The sequence below is a fragment of the Carcharodon carcharias genome, chromosome 9 (assembly GCF_017639515.1).
Source record: "Carcharodon carcharias isolate sCarCar2 chromosome 9, sCarCar2.pri, whole genome shotgun sequence".
Lineage (NCBI taxonomy): Eukaryota > Metazoa > Chordata > Chondrichthyes > Lamniformes > Lamnidae > Carcharodon > Carcharodon carcharias.
This window is the reverse complement of record NC_054475.1, coordinates 167550305-167565141: the sequence shown is the minus strand read 5'-3', so window position 1 is coordinate 167565141 and position 14837 is coordinate 167550305. Positions and strand designations below refer to the sequence as shown.

The window sequence follows — 14837 nt, the reverse complement described above, 5'->3', positions numbered from 1 at the left end:
CTACAGTTCAAGTGTAGACCAGCCCATCGACAGAGCCCCTACTTTGCCCAGCACTAGTGTCAGTGCCCCATGAACTTGAACCCACTTCTCCCACACTGGTCTGAGCCATGTATTAATCTTTCTAATTTTATGTACCCTATGCCAAATTGCAAATGGCTCAAGTAATAATCCAGAGATTACCTCTGAGGTTCTGCTTTTCAAATTCAGTTCCTAGCTCCTCAGGTTTCTATGCAGAAACTCTCTTTCCTTGGTCTGCCTATGTTGTTGATACCTACATGGACCACAGTAACTGAATTGTCCCCCTCCCACTGCAAGTTCCCCCAGCTCTGAGCAGATGTCCCAGTCTTAGCGTTGGGCAGGGAACACAGCTGTCTGGACTCTTGCTCTTTGCTGCAGAGAACAGTGTTAATTCTCCTCACTAGAGTTTCCTACTACCACCACATTCTTTTTTGCTTTCCCCACCTTGAATGGCTTCCTGAACCGTGTTATGGTCAGTTTGCTCATCCACCTTGCAGCCCCCACTCTCATCTAAACAAGCTGAGAGAACTTCAAAACTACTGGACAATTGCAAATGTTGAAGCGACATCACTCTTACCCTCTGGGTCCCCTTACCTGCCTCACTCAGTCACACCCTCCTATCCCTGACCAAATCAGATGATCTGATGCTAAGTTCATAAGATAGCGTCCGAGGTCAAACCATCTTCAGCTGCTTCATCAATGACCTTCCTTCCATTATAATGTCAGAAATGGGGATGTTCACTGATTGCACAATGTTCAGCACCATTCGAAGTTCCTCAGATACTGAAGCAGTCCATGTCTAAATGCAGCAAGACCTCGACAATACCCAGGCTTGGGCTGACAAGTGGCAAGTAACATTCACGCAACACAAGTGCCAGGCAGTGACCACCTCCAACAAGAGAGGTTCTAAACATCATTCCTTGACATGCAATGGCATTACATTGGAGAGACCAAACGTAAACTGGGCGACCGCTTTGCAGAACACCTGTGGTCTGACCCAAACCTCCCTGTCACTTGTCATTTTAACACTCCACCCTGCTCTCTTGCCCACATGTCTGCCTTGACTTGCTGCATTGTTCCAGTGAAGCCCAACGCAAACTGGAGGAACAGCACCTCATCTTCCGGCTAGGCACTTTACAGCCTTCCAGACTGAATATTGAATTTAACAACTTTAGGTCTTGAGCTCCCTCCTCCATGCCCATCCCCTTTCTGTTTCTTCCCCCTTCCTTTTGTTTTTTCCAATAATTTATATAGATTTTTCTTTTCCCACCTATTTCCATTATTTTTAAATCTTTTATGCCCCCTCACCCCCACTAGAGCTATACCTTGAGTGCCCTACCATCCATTTTTAATTAGCACATTCGTTTAGATAATATCACCAACTTCAACACCTCTGTGTTCTTTTGTCTGTGACATCTTCTGATTATCTGCTCCTATCACTGCTTGCTTGTCCCTACAACCACACCACCCCCCACTTCTCCGCAACCCCCCCCCCACCCACAACCTTAAACCAGCTTATATTTCACCCCTCTCCTTGGATTCACCTAGTTCTGTTGAAGGGTCATGAGGACTCGAAACGTCAACTCTTTTCTTTTCCGTCGATGCTGCCAGACCTGCTGAGTTTTTCCAGGTAATTCTGTTTTTGTTTTGGATTTCCAGCATCCGCACTTTTTTGTTTTTATACTTACTGCAGGCTTGTTTGGCCTGGATCACACAGGCATCCAGGAGCTCCTATATGCTATAGCCTTTACACATTAGCTGTTCTTCTATCGTTAATGTGTTTTAATTAATTATTTAATTGTTATTCACTCATTTATTTTCCTTTTTTATATATTTTATTAACTTTACCACCAGCTCGTGTAGCATTGTAAACCTTAGAACTGGAATAGAGATTTTTACTGCAGTTTTTTTGCATGAGCCAATGTACCTGCCAACATCCAACAAACTACAAAATCTCAAAACATGTTATCTGAATAATAAAAAGCCATACTTTGCAATTACGTTTCTTTCCTTTTCTACATTTACCTCAAAAATGGGCTTTTTCACCCAATGTGAAGCAGGCAAGGTAAATTACTCATCACATTAATAAAGCTATCATAATTCTTTGAAAGGAGGCCACCAATCAATTTGCTTTCCTCTTTAAAGCATTCCTTTACACTACTTACCATCCAATACCCTGGGCAATGTCATCTTCCCCATATTAGGGGTGCACTTAGGATCAGGTAATGCTACAAAAACCTGGGATTGAACCTGCGTGCTTCCTGATCTCCATGATTGATTATTTCCATCGTTTCAGATTAAACACAAGTGTTACCTTCAATCTTTCAACTGCTGGATGTTCAAAATTAGGTCTCTCAGAACACCTTTGATTCTTTGTACACAGAAACCAGAGAATCAAACAATGGATTTAAAAATAACTGGCTGGTAGGTCAGCTGCTATTCTCAAATGAAAAGACTGAACTTAAAAAAAAAGGGCAGAGCAAAACAGCAGACAATCTACATTTCCTTCTCGTCAGCAAAGTTAAAGTGACATTTAGTGAAGATGTCTATTATTCCCCTTAGCTGCATGAGACCTAATGGTCACCCCAGGCTGGTGGCCTGCTGTGGTTCCTTAAAAGATCAGTTAGATCACATGTGAACCAGGTATCCCTGAATCTAACTGGGGTCAGGCATTTTAGGGCTGCCTGATATTTCCCAGGTAGATTCCTAGGAGTTAAAACCTGAATGCCTGTGTTTTTGGTGCAGACAGTGCGCTTCCAGCTCCGAGTGAATTTCCTACCCACCATATTGGAAGCTTAAGCAGCTGTTCAGCATCCAAAGGGAGCAAATGTGGTTTTCAAAAATCTGAATGACTTTGAGAGAGGTTAAGTAGTGATAGATCATTTATGCCGATTAGAGTATTGTCAAGGGAAAGAGTGACCATAAGAACACAATGGTGCATTAAAAGAATTATCTTTCTCCTCCCATAATGCTTTATCACAAGCAGGGACTGAGACAGTAAAACTTCAGCAGAACTGGACAGGTATCTAAAAACACATTGAAGCAATATATATGGAATGGGAAGAGAAATTGAATTACGTAAGTAGATAGCTCCAGTTGCCCAGCCTGCATTAGCAGAGGTACAATGGGTCAAGTTACCTCTATGGTATCCCTTCTATGATCATATCGTAATAATTATTTTCTGTGCAAAAACATGACACTTAAACTCGACTAATCTCCATTGTGTAGGTTTGAAATCATGGTTAGCAAGGGAACAACTTATATTGATATAGCACTTTCAGCATTATGAAAAGTCCCTAGGCACTTCATGTCATACTTTATAATGCTCCTCTGAAGTCTGATATGGAGATATTGGGCAGGTTTTAATCGGTGTGACAGGGGTCTGGCCGATTGGTTGGAGAGCCAGTGGGAACCCTGCATGGCTTCTTTCCATGATGCCCAACGCTATTCAAGTACAATCAGGCACTTTACTTGGACAAGGTGGGCCTTCCACTGGATCAAGGCTCCAATCAGTTGGAAATTCCCAATAGCTGCTGACTAATCAGAGGTCGGCAACTCCCCATTACAGGCTGCCAGTAATACACTAAGGTCTTCACAGGGATCATCGCTAGGTCTGTGAAGAAAGGTAAGGATGGGATGGAAGTTGCCGGATGAAAGGGAAGGGGATTAGTTTTCAGCAAACCTCACCCCCCACATCCTGATACCTAGTCCTTCCATCAGGCATTGAATGCCTATGAACAAAGGACCATCACACCCAACCCTTCACCACAGAAGGCCACAGGCAAATGCAACATTATTGTACGAGCCCCATTAAATCCTTAAGCTACCATTAAATCCCAGTGGGCTCAGGAATAATGTGTGCCACGTGGATCGTTAAGGAGCCTAATTACCTTACTGCCACCAGCGGACAGGATTCCTGCATCAGATTCTTCCCACCCCTCGCTAACCGCGGAACAATTTCCCACTGCTGGGAGTTGGATGTACAGCCTCCTGCACAATTCTTCCAGCACTCCACCCCTCCCTCCCACCATCATGCCTACCCCAGTGGCCTCCATCAAATTCTGCCCATTAGATCAAATAACCAAAATCTTGGCCAAAGAGGTAAGTTTTAGGAAGGGCTTAAAGGAGGAAAGCCAAGTAAAGGTGTAGAGAGGCTGTTCCAGAGCTGAGGGCACCTAGACAACTGAAGTCATGACCACCGATGGTGGAGCAATGAAAATTGGGGATGCACAGGAGACTAAAATTAGAGGAGTGCAGATATCTGAGGGCTGTGGCCTGGAAGAGATTATAAGCCAGAATTATATTCAAAATAAGGAAAAGGCAGCTGAGATATTGTTACCTTTCCAGCCATTCCAAAGACTCTACTACCGGGACCATCATTTGAAGAGATGCCATCCACAACACACAAATCAACGCCTACGTTTTTATACTTGAATCCATCTATGCAACATTCAATAAATTCCATGTTGTTCTCTGTCAGGGTTCCAGTTTTATCCGTGAAAACATACTGGATCTGCAAGGAGAGTGGGAATTAAAAGGGAATAAATACATATTTAAAATCTTTGAAGGTCAAGACATAAGATAAAAAGTAAGTTTTGGACCACCGTGTTCCATAGGAGAAGGCCCAAATGTAAACTGGATAAAGTTCAAACAGTAAAATGTGATTACGGAAATGATTAGCAGTTGAAAACCAATCAAAGCAAAAATCAGCAAATGATAGCAGTACATGGCAAGAAATATCTTTGAAATGTTAAAGTTAATCAGGAAAGTGTGTTTCATACAAGACAAACTCTCACAGGGGATACAATTATTCATTCAAATTATTATTGGAGTAGACTAAATTATGTGAAAATGTGGTTGCGCCTTATCCTGCTAAAATTACACAATGGTCTGTAGGAGAATTATTCACTCTCAGAATATGAAATGAGAATTTCACATGAAAGAGGCTCTTACGATGTCACAGCAGATTATGTATTCTGGTACAGACCTGCCCCAGTTCCTCATTGAGATCAGATGTGTTTACCAGTGCTCCTTCACCTAAATGGTCATCATACATGTCCTTATCCCATGTAATGAAGTAAGAACCCAAGAACTTCTGCATCTCCACAGTGACATACATAGAGACTGGAATGATGAAGTTGAAGAGCACCATGTAGGACAGGAAGTCGGTGAACATCTTCACAAGCTGTAAAAAGTACAGTTTATTAGCTAAATGTACAAAAAAGATTGGTCAGCTTCTTATTTTACCCTCTTTCATCTACAGTTTAAAGTTCTATCTTTCTTAATAGCAAACAAAATAAAAACTAAACATACAGTTAATGATTTGTTCAACCAATAGAATGTGATACCACCTCCCCCCCTCAGTTACAACTTCAAAACAAACAAGCACAAAGGTTTGATTTCATAGCCAGCAGTGAAGCAAAGGCGTTCACTGCTGACCTCAAAGAAAGCTGTCCGTACCAATCCAGTCATCTTGTGACACGGATTTCCTCTTTCCCCAACTACATTTTGAATCTTTCACCAATACAAGGGAAACAACCAGGCATCCAGCAACAGTGATATCAGCAAGCAGCAAAACTAATCAATCACATCAAAATATTTTCAGAGTAAACCAGGAAGTTAAAACAAAATCCCTTCAACTTTTATACATTTTACGGAGTGAAATAAATAATTTGGACAGAAACATAGGATTAATGTGGAAGGTAAAATATCATATGCAAACCATTTTATTTTTAAGTATGTGGTACTTTATCATTGAGAAATTTGACACAAACATAAAACAACTCTTTCAGTTGTCAGTGAAGCCATTCAGCAATAACTATGAATACTGTACACTTAAAAATTTAGTAAACATCCCATCGAACAAGGTGTAATCTTTAAGGGTTTTTAACAGTGAGACAAGCAATGTAACAGTGCAAGTTCTTGTATTCTGTTGGCGGGGGCTGGAGGTGGTGGGGGGTAATGGTGCAGTTCAGCAGCGTTACCTCTAAAGCATAGAATCAATGAGAGCAACTTCTAGATTTTTGCTTATAGTGGGGCATGTGTGAATTCCAGGAGTTGTCAGTTTCAGAGAAGGTGAACGCTGACAGTCTGGCCATCACTGCTACAACAAAGCTCAAGCCAGACATTTGGCAGCTCAAACATTCAACCTGAATGTTACAAATTCAGTTCTAGAGCTATTTATCACTGCACTCTACTTGCTTTAGTTGAGTGGGTTGCACAGCTCTCAGGCACACAGTCATCTACTGCTGCATCATTAGCACATTTTAGATAATTATATAATGGGATGTGTTGTCTTTGAGTGATTAACTGAAAAAATTAAGCAGGCTATATCACATGTTAGCAACATAGTTTTCTTAGGTCTGATGCAAAATGCACAAATTATTATTGCTTCCAAAATCCTTGTCAATCACATTGTTTAAAATAGGAGAACTGAGAAAGGCAGTGCAATGTTATTGCAATAACTCTATGTTAAATTATTCACTATAGAAATCTCTCTCAAGAGTGCAGTTTTCCCTTCCCAACGGCACTTTAAGCCTACCCACACTGGATGGACTACAGCTGTTCAAGGTGGCTCACCACCACTTCTGAAGGGCAATTAGGGAAGGGAATTAAATTCTGGCCTTGCCAGGGAGGCCCACATACCATATATAAAAAAAATCTATATACTGTTGGTGCACTTCATTATGGAGGTTTCTTCATTGTGCGTTGCACTTATTGTTTTGTTAATTTACGAAAATTAAACTGGGGACAACATGAGGAAGAAGGTTCGTTTGTTGTCTGTCATTCATGTCTGATGAAATCTCTAGCTAGAGAAGCGGGCAAGAGGACGACTCTGGGACAGGCAGTCAGCAGCATCAAGAGGGGCGCGCGAGGGGAGCCGGGAGACGAAGGAGGGGGCGCGAGGGGAGCCGAAAGGGGGCGCGCGAGAGCAGGAGTGACTGAGGGAGTTTGGTGAGGAGGGAACAAGGTGATCCTTTGAGTACCGTGAGTACGGCCGGTTAAGCATTTACTACTTTTACTGCTTACAGTTTTTGAGGTTTTATTTTGTGGTTCAATATTTGTAGTGGCTATATTCTGCAACAACGAGGAGCAGGAAAGAAGGGCCCCAGAGTAACTGATAATAAGTATCTTCCAAAAGGTTTAATTTAATTTAAAGGGGTAAGTCATGGCAGGAGAGCTCAAAGCCGTGGTGTGCTCCTCCTGTTCTATGTGAGAAGCCGGAACATTTCCAGTGCCAGGGACCAGCACGTTTGCAGGAAGTGTCTCCAGCTGCAGCTCCTGGAAGCCCAGGTTTTGGAGCTGGAGCGGCAGTTGGGGACATTGTGGAGCATCCGCAAGGCAGAGAGTATTGTGGATAGCACGTACATAGAGGTGGTCACACCGTAGGCTAAGAGTCCACAGGCAGGAAGGGAATGGGTGATCACCAGGCAAAGCAAGAGGACAAGGCAGGCAGTGCAGGAATCTCCTGTGACTATTCTCCTGCAAAACAGATATACCGCTTTGCATACTGTTGGGGGGAATGGCCTTTCAGGAGAAAGCAGCAACAGCCAAATTCGTTGCACCGCGGTTGGCTCTGCTGCACAGGGGAGGAGTAAAAAGTGTGGGAATGCAATAGTTATAGGGGATCCAATTGTGAGGGGGAGTATCTGTGGCCACAAACGAGACTCCAGGTTGGTAAGTTGCCTCCCTAGGGTCAAGGATGTCTCAGAGCGGCTACAAGACATTCTGAAGGGAGAGGGTGAACTGCCAGTAGTCGTGATGCACATTGGTACAAATGACATAGGTAAAAAAAGGGATGAGGTCTTAAAAGCAGAATATAGGGAGTTAGGAAGTAGGTTGAAAAGTAGGACCTCAAAGGCAGTGATCTTAGGATTACTACCAGTGCCACGTGCAGTCAGAGGAGAAATAGCAGGATATATCGGATGAATACGTGGCTGAAGAGATAGTGTGAAGGGGAGGGTTTCAGATTCCTGGGGCATTGGGACCAGTACAAACTGGATGGATTACACCTGGGCAGGACCGGGACTGATGCCCTGGGGGAACATTTGCTAGAGTGGTTGGGGAGGGTTTAAGCTAAAACGGCAGGGGGATGGGAACCTATGCAAGGAGTCAGAGGAAGGGGAATCAAAGACAAGGTGAAAAGACAGACAGCGGAATAAGAAGAGTGATAATCAGAGAAATCAAGGGCCTCAGTGAAAAATAGTGGGAACGGGACAAGTAATATTAAAAAGACAAGCCTTAAGGCTTTGTGCCTTAACGCAAGGAGCATTCGCAATAAAGTGGATGAATTAACCACACAAATAGATGTAAACAAGTATGATATAGTCGGGATTACGGAGACATGGCTGCAGGGTGAGCTGGGATAGGAAATGAACGCCCAGGGGTATTCAGTATTTAGGAAGGACAGAAAAAAAGGAAAAGGCGGTGGGGTTGCTTTGCTGGTTAAAGAGGAAATTAACGCAATAGTGAAGAAAGATATTAGCTCTGACGATGTGGAATCTGTATGAGTAGAGCTGAGAAACACTAAGGGGAAAAAAACGTTAGTGAGGGTTGTATATAGACCCCCAAACTGTAGTGGTGATGTTGGGAATGGCATTAAACAGGAAATTAGAGATGCATGCAATAAAGAAACATCTGTAATTATGGGTGACTTTAATCTGCATATATATTGGGCAAATCAAATTAGTAACAATACAGTAGAGAAGGAACTCCTGGAGTGCATACGGGATGTTTTTCTGGACCAATACATTGAGGAACCAACGAGAGAACAGGCCATTTTCGACTGGGTATTGTGTAATGAGAAAGGAATAATTGGCAATCTAGTTCTGCGAGGCCCCTTGGGTATGAGTGACCATTATATGATAGAATTCTTCATCAAGATCGAGAGTGACATAGTTGATTCTGAGACTTGGGTCCTGAATCTTAATAAAGGAAACTACAACGGTATGAGGCGCAAGTTGTCTACGACGGATTGGGAAAGGTTGCTTAAAAGGAATGACAGTGGATAGGCAATGACAAACATTCAAAAAGCGCATGGGTGAACTGCAACAATTGTTTATTCCTATCTGGCACAAAAAGTATAATAGAAAAGGTGGCCAAACCATGGCTTACCAAGGAAATTAGAGATTGTATGTCTCTTCCTTGGATCTAATACTAATTGGCCAGAAAAAGCAGACCTGAGGATTGGGAGCACTTTAGAATTCAGCAAAGAAGGACCAAGGGATTGATTAAGAAGAGGAAAATAGAGTACGAGAGTAAGCTTGCAGGGAACATAAAACTGACTGTAAAAGTTTCTACAGGTATGTGAAGAGAAAAAGATTGAAGACAAATGTAGGTCCCTTACAGTCAGAAACAGGAGAATTTATAATGGGGAAAAAAGAAATGGCTGACCAGCTAAATACATACTTTGGTTCTGTCTTCACAAAGGAGGACACAAATAAGATACCAGAAGTGTTGGGGAACACAGGGTTTAGTGAGAGGGAGGAACTGAAAGAATTCAGTATTAATAGGAAAATGGTGTTGGGGAAGTTGATGGGATTGAAGGCCGATAAATCCCCGGGGCCTGATAATCTACATCCCAGAGTGCTTAAGGAAGTGGCCCTAGAAATAATGAATGCATTTGTGGTCATCTTCCGAGATTCTATAGACTCTGGAACAGTTCCTACAGATTGGAGGGTAGCTAATGTAACCCCATTATTTAAAAAGGGAGGCAGAGAGAAAACAGGGAATTATAGACCAGTCAGCCTGACGTCGGTAGTGGGGAAAATTCTAGATTCTATGATAACAGATTTATAGGCCGAGCACGTGGAAAACAGTGGCAGAATTGGACAGAGTCAGCATGGATTTATGAAAGGGAAATCATGCTTGACAAATCGACTGGAATTTTGCGAGGATGTAACTAGTTGAGTTCATGAGGGGGAGCCAGTGGATGTGGTTTATTTGGGCTTTCAGAAGGCTTTTGACAAAGTCCCACATAAGAGATTGGCGTGTAAAACTAAAGCGCATGGGACTGGGGGTAGTGTATTGAGATGGATAGAAAACTGGTTGACAGACAGGAAAGAAAGAGTAGGAATAAACGGGTCTTTTTCCAAATGGTAGGCAGTGACTAGAGGGGTACAGCAGGGATCGGTACTGGGACTCCAGTTATTCACAATATATATTAATGATTTAGATGAGGGAATTAAATGTAATATCTCCAGATGACACAAAGCTGGGTGGGAGGGTGAGCTGTGAGGAGGATGCAGAGATGCTTCAGGGTGATTTGGACAAGCTGAGTGGCAAATACATGGCAGATGCAGTATGATGTGGATAAATGTGAGGTTATCCATTTTGGTAGCAAAAACAGGAAGGCAGATTATCTGAATCTCTATAAATTGAGAGGAATGTGCAATGAGACCTGGGTGTCCTTGTACACCAGTTGATGAAGGTAAGCATGCAGGTGCAGCAGGCGGTAAAGAAGGCAAGTGGTGTGTTGGCCTTCATAGCCAGAGGATTCGAGCACAGGAACAGGGATGTCTTGCTGCAATTGTACAGGGCCTTGGTGAGACCACACCTGGAATACTGTGTGCAGTTTTGGTCTCCTAATCTTAGGAAAGATGTACTTACTATAGAGGGAGTGCAGTGAAGGTTTACCAGACTGATTCCTGGATTGGCGGGACTGACATATGAGGAGAGATTGAGTCGATTAGGATCATATTCGCTGGAGTTCAGAAGAATGAGGGGGGATCTCAGAAACCTATAAAATTCTAACAGGACTAGACAGGGTAGATGCAGGAAGGATGTTCCCGATGGTGGGGGAGTCCAGAACCAGGGGTCACAGTCTGAGGATATGGGGTAGACTATTTAGGACTGAGATGAGGAGAAATTTCTTCACCCATAGAGTGGTGAGCCTGTGGAATTCGTTACCACAGAAAGTAGTTGAGGCCAAAACATTGTATGTTTTCAAGGAGTTAGACACAACACTTAGGGTGAAAGGGATCAAAGGGTATGGGGAGAAAGCGGGAGCAGGCTATTGAGTTGGATGATCAGCCATGATCATAATGAATGGTGGAGCAGGCTCGAAGGGCCGAATGGCCTACTCCTGCTCCTAGTTTCTATGTCACTAATTGGAGAAAAATAAGTTATGTTAACACCCAGCAGGAACATGTGTGTTTCAAATAAAAGATTGTTGATAAAGGAATTTTATTAGATAGTCATTAATTGCAGAGAGAGAAAAAAAGGCACCCTCAAACCGAAAAAAGATCCCCAGATCTTTAATCCCTACCAAGCTGAGACCATTACACTGCAGAGAAACAGAATTGCTCCAGAACAGCACCCATTGTGAAGCACAAAGATGCTGATTAATTGGATTAGCTACACAGTCACACACCTCTTTCAATTCAAAATATCCCATATGTTATTCTACAACAGCCTCCATTAAGAGATTCAAAATGACCATTGATATCCTTACAACAAATTGAAAACTCACTCAGGCATCATCCGGCTCTGTTTGTTCTGATGTATGCTTGGAAAACCGTTCCTGAGGGAAGAATATTATGGACCGGGGAGGTGGGTGCAGAGGGCTTGCACCCTGCTCCCCAGAAGCAAAGTCAGCATGGAGCTGGCCTGCCCTGCAACCATAAAGTGCTGGGAGCAGCCTAAGCAGGAGCTGACTGGGCTTTCGCCCTTCACCTTGTAAGGAAGCCCGCCCTCGGGAGCTATCGGCCAATCAGATTGGCGGATTGATAGCTCCACCTGGCCTAGCAGCACCAAGAGGCCACTGCCGGGGCTGCAACGAGAGAGCAGAAGCCCAATGGATCCCCAGAAATAGGCAAGTCTTGGGCACGGAGGATTTGGGCAGCTTAGGGTGGGAGGGGTGGGTTTAAGGCAGCGGGTGGGTAGAAGAAAGGCAGGTTCTTGGGAGAGCTATTCCCCAGTCCACAAAGGGAAGCCTCCAAAGTTAGAAATCCCTTCCTTCTCGCCATCTGAATTTTTTTTTTATTCAGTCATGGTATGTGGATGTCATTGGCTAGGCCAGCATTTATTGCCCATCTCTAATTGGGCTTGTTTAGAGGGCATTTACGAGTTAACCACATTGCTGTCGGCCTGGAGTCACACGTAGGCCGGGTAAGAACAGCAGATTCCCTTCCCTAAACAACATTAGTGAACCAGATGGATTTTAACAACAATCGACAATAGTTACATGGTCATTATTAGACTTTTAATTCTAGATTTTTATTGAATTCAAATTCCACCATCTGCTGCGGTGGGATTTGAACCTGGGTCCCCAGAGCATTACCCTGGATCTCTGGAATACCAGTCCAGTGGCAATACCACCACACAATCAGGTTGCCCACTCCCACCTAACCAAGTACACCAACCATTTTATGGCACGGGCAGTGTATTATCGGGGTTAACTGGCTTGTTAACAAGCCGAATTGACCCTTGGGAATTTAAATATGGTGGGAGGGCTGCTGATTCCAGCGCCTGCCCACTCTCATATTAACCCCCCCCACCGCCGCAGCTGAAAACAAGCTCAGCAGGGGCATATAAAATGCAGACCTAAGTCTGACATGGGCATTGAAAGTCTATTTAGAGGCTATTATAAAGGATGTAATAGCACAACATTCAGAAACACATAATATAATCAAGCAGAGTCAACATGGCTTCATGAAGGGGAAATCATGCCTGACAAATTTATCAGAATTCTTTGAGGAAGCAACAAGCAGGATTGATTAAAGGGGAACCAATAGAGGTAATATATTTTGTTTTCCAAAAGATATTCAATAAGGTACCACACATAAGGCTACTTAATAAGATAAAACCTCATGGTGTTGGAGGTAGTATATTGACACAAATAGAGGATTGGCTAACTAATAGAAGAGAGTTGGGATAAGGAGAGCATTTTCAGGATGGCAACCTGTAACTAGTGGAGTGCCACAGGGATCAGTGCTGGGTACACAATTATTTACAATATATATTAATGACTTGGATGAAGGAAGTGAATGTACTATCACCAAGTTGGCAGATGACATAAAAAAAGGTGGGAAGGTAAGTGGTGAGGATGACACAAAAGAGTCTACAGAGGGATATAGACAGGTTAAGCGGGTGGGCAAAAACTTGGCAATTGGAATATAATGTGGGAAAATGTGAGGCTATGTACCTTGGCAGGAAGAATAGAGGAGCTGAATATTATTTAAAAGGAGAAAGACTGCAGCACAGAGGGATTTGTGGGTCCTTGTGCATGAGTCATAAAAAGATAGCATACAAATCCAGCAGGTAATAGGGAAGGCAAATTTAATGTTGGCCTTTATTTCAAAGGGAATGGAGTATAAAAATAGGGAAGTCTTGCTAAAACTATACAAGGCACTAGTTAGGCCACAGCTAGAATACTGTGAACAGTTATGGTACCCTCATCTAAGGAAAGATATACTGGCATTGGAGGCTGTCCAGAGAAGGTTCACTAAGTTGATCCCAGGCATGGAGGGACTTTCTTATGAGAAGAGGTTGGGTAGATTAGGCCTGTACTCACTGGAGTTCAGAGGAATGAGCAGCGACCTTATTGAAACATATAAGATTCTTAAGGGGCTTGACAGGGTAGATGCTGAGAGGTTGTTTCCCCTTGTAGGGGTGTCTAGGACCAGAGAGCATAATCTCAGAGGGTCGCCCATTTAAGACAGATGAGGAGAAATTTCTACTTTGGGTAATGAATCTGTGGAATTCTTTACCGCAGAGGGCTGTAGAGGCTGGGTCGTTAAGTATATTCAAGGCTGAGATAGACAGATTTTTAATCAGAAAAGGAATCAAGGGTTGGGGGAAAAGGCAGGAAAGTGGAGTTGAGTATTATCAGATCAGCGACGATCTTATTGAATGGCGGAGCAGGCTTGATGGGCCAAATGGCCTACTTCTATTCCTATGTTTTATGGAAAGCAAGTATTTTAAAATGATATTTAAAACTAGTAAAAGGTCATCATAGAGTAGACAGAGAGCAGGGCAGAAAGAACGTGGGAAAGAGGGAATAAGATGTAACAGAGGGTGAGAAGATAATAGAGCAGACTGAATCTAAATTTAAACATTTTTAATCGATAAAAGGTGAAGTATTTTGTAGTGATACTTTATGCATTTAAATGTCCAGTTTCACAGATTAGGGTTAAAACAGATAAAATTACTTGGGATATTTGAGCAATGGTGTTGGGCATATTTGCACTTGTCACAGTGTCACATTAATTGACTAAAAATAAACTTAACCCAGCTAATACTGAGACTAGGTGCTGCTCCCTGTAACTGCCAGGGGGGCAAATCTCGATACAAAATTATTTTCCAGTTGTGATGCAAATCTTTTCTACTAAAGCATAAAAATGCGTTAATTTACTCCAGTACCTGGTTGGTGCTTTTCTCTTTGCCTGTTTTTGAACTGTACCAGGGCTCATCGTTAGCAGGATCACTTTGCCAGACGTACTTCAATATGGTGCCTACCAAAGATTTAGTGACCAATATGCACAGATACACTATTAAAAAAACATTAATCGACCTGCAAGGGAATAAAAAAAATTTCAAATTATTTTTGTGGTTATGATATGCAATGCCAAAATTGCAAGAAAATTTCAATTAAAATAAATGGCTTCATTGCGACACATGTATTTGGGAATACAATGGAGAAACCATTACCATATCTAATGCTGTCAGTTCTGTCTCAGTAATTTTCTGCTGCCCCTTTCTCAATTACCCTAATCCATCCTTTTAATTTTCTGCCTTCCCAGATTCTGGTCCACTTCTCTAGCATCCTTTGGTCTCTACTGTGACAACTCTCCTGCCTTATGTTAATGCATTACCCATGC

The 14837-nt window shown here is 42.7% G+C and overlaps 1 protein-coding gene across 5 annotated transcripts in view; it reads right to left on the bottom strand.

Moving 5' to 3' along the window:
* The window catches only part of atp11c (ATPase phospholipid transporting 11C), a 154286-nt gene that overhangs the window by 75978 nt on the left and 63471 nt on the right, over nucleotides 1-14837 (bottom strand). For all 5 annotated transcript variants that reach the window (XR_005944043.1, XM_041196043.1, XM_041196042.1 and 2 more), the window contains exons 11-13: nucleotides 14380-14530; nucleotides 5006-5203; nucleotides 4358-4531 (exon numbers count right to left, since the gene is read on the bottom strand). Coding sequence is in view for 4 of the 5 variants with exons in the window: in XM_041196043.1 (XP_041051977.1) it covers nucleotides 4358-4531; nucleotides 5006-5203; nucleotides 14380-14530 (523 nt within the window). In the remaining variant the exon portion in view is untranslated. The remainder of the gene's footprint in view (nucleotides 1-4357; nucleotides 4532-5005; nucleotides 5204-14379; nucleotides 14531-14837) is intronic.